Source organism: Etheostoma cragini, unplaced genomic scaffold, assembly GCF_013103735.1.
Source record: "Etheostoma cragini isolate CJK2018 unplaced genomic scaffold, CSU_Ecrag_1.0 ScbMSFa_2423, whole genome shotgun sequence".
Classification (NCBI taxonomy): domain Eukaryota; kingdom Metazoa; phylum Chordata; class Actinopteri; order Perciformes; family Percidae; genus Etheostoma; species Etheostoma cragini.
The window spans coordinates 908-1,399 of NW_023266583.1; the positions used below are offsets into that span (position 1 = coordinate 908).

At 66.1% G+C, this 492-nt stretch overlaps 1 protein-coding gene across 1 annotated transcript in view; it reads right to left on the reverse strand.

Annotated features, from left to right (window-relative positions):
- The window catches only part of LOC117940404 (ephrin type-B receptor 4b-like), a gene marked incomplete at both ends in the record, with an annotated part of 1,284 nt that extends 797 nt beyond the window's left edge, over positions 1–487 (reverse strand). Inside the window, one exon of the mRNA XM_034865708.1 lies at positions 119–487. Within this exon, the coding sequence (XP_034721599.1) occupies positions 119–487 (369 nt within the window). The remainder of the gene's footprint in view (positions 1–118) is intronic.
- Between the last annotated feature and the right edge of the window lie 5 nt (positions 488–492).

Consider the following 492-nt stretch of genomic DNA (forward strand, 5'->3'; position numbering starts at 1 on the left):
CGGTGTGTGTGTGTGTGTGTTGGTGTTTGTGTGTGTGTGTTCCTCTGTCTGTCGGTGTGTGTGTGTGTGTCTTTGTGTGCGTGCCACTCTCTCTGTTGCCATGGTTACATGTTTTTACCTGCTCCACCAGCGAGTGGGGGACGGTCTCGGGGAAGGCGGCGAAGGCGCGGCGGAGCGGCGGGCACTTCCTGTAGAAGACGCGCACGGCGAGCAGCGCCATGCAGGCGCCCTGGCTCTGGAAGGCCAGGTACAGCCCCGCCCCCCCCAGCGGCGCCAGGCGCAGCAGCCGCACGTTGGAGCGCCGCTCGCCCCCCCGCCGCAGCAGGTGGTCGGCCGCCAGCGTGGACACCTTCGTGTACGGGTTCTCCATCCAGGGGGGGTGGGTGGGCGTGGCCTCGTCCCGCTCGCTGTCGTACCGGTACACGTTAAAGGTCTCCTTACACGGCCGTTGGTTCAGCCCGGAACACTCCATCATCGTGAACCTGGGGGGGG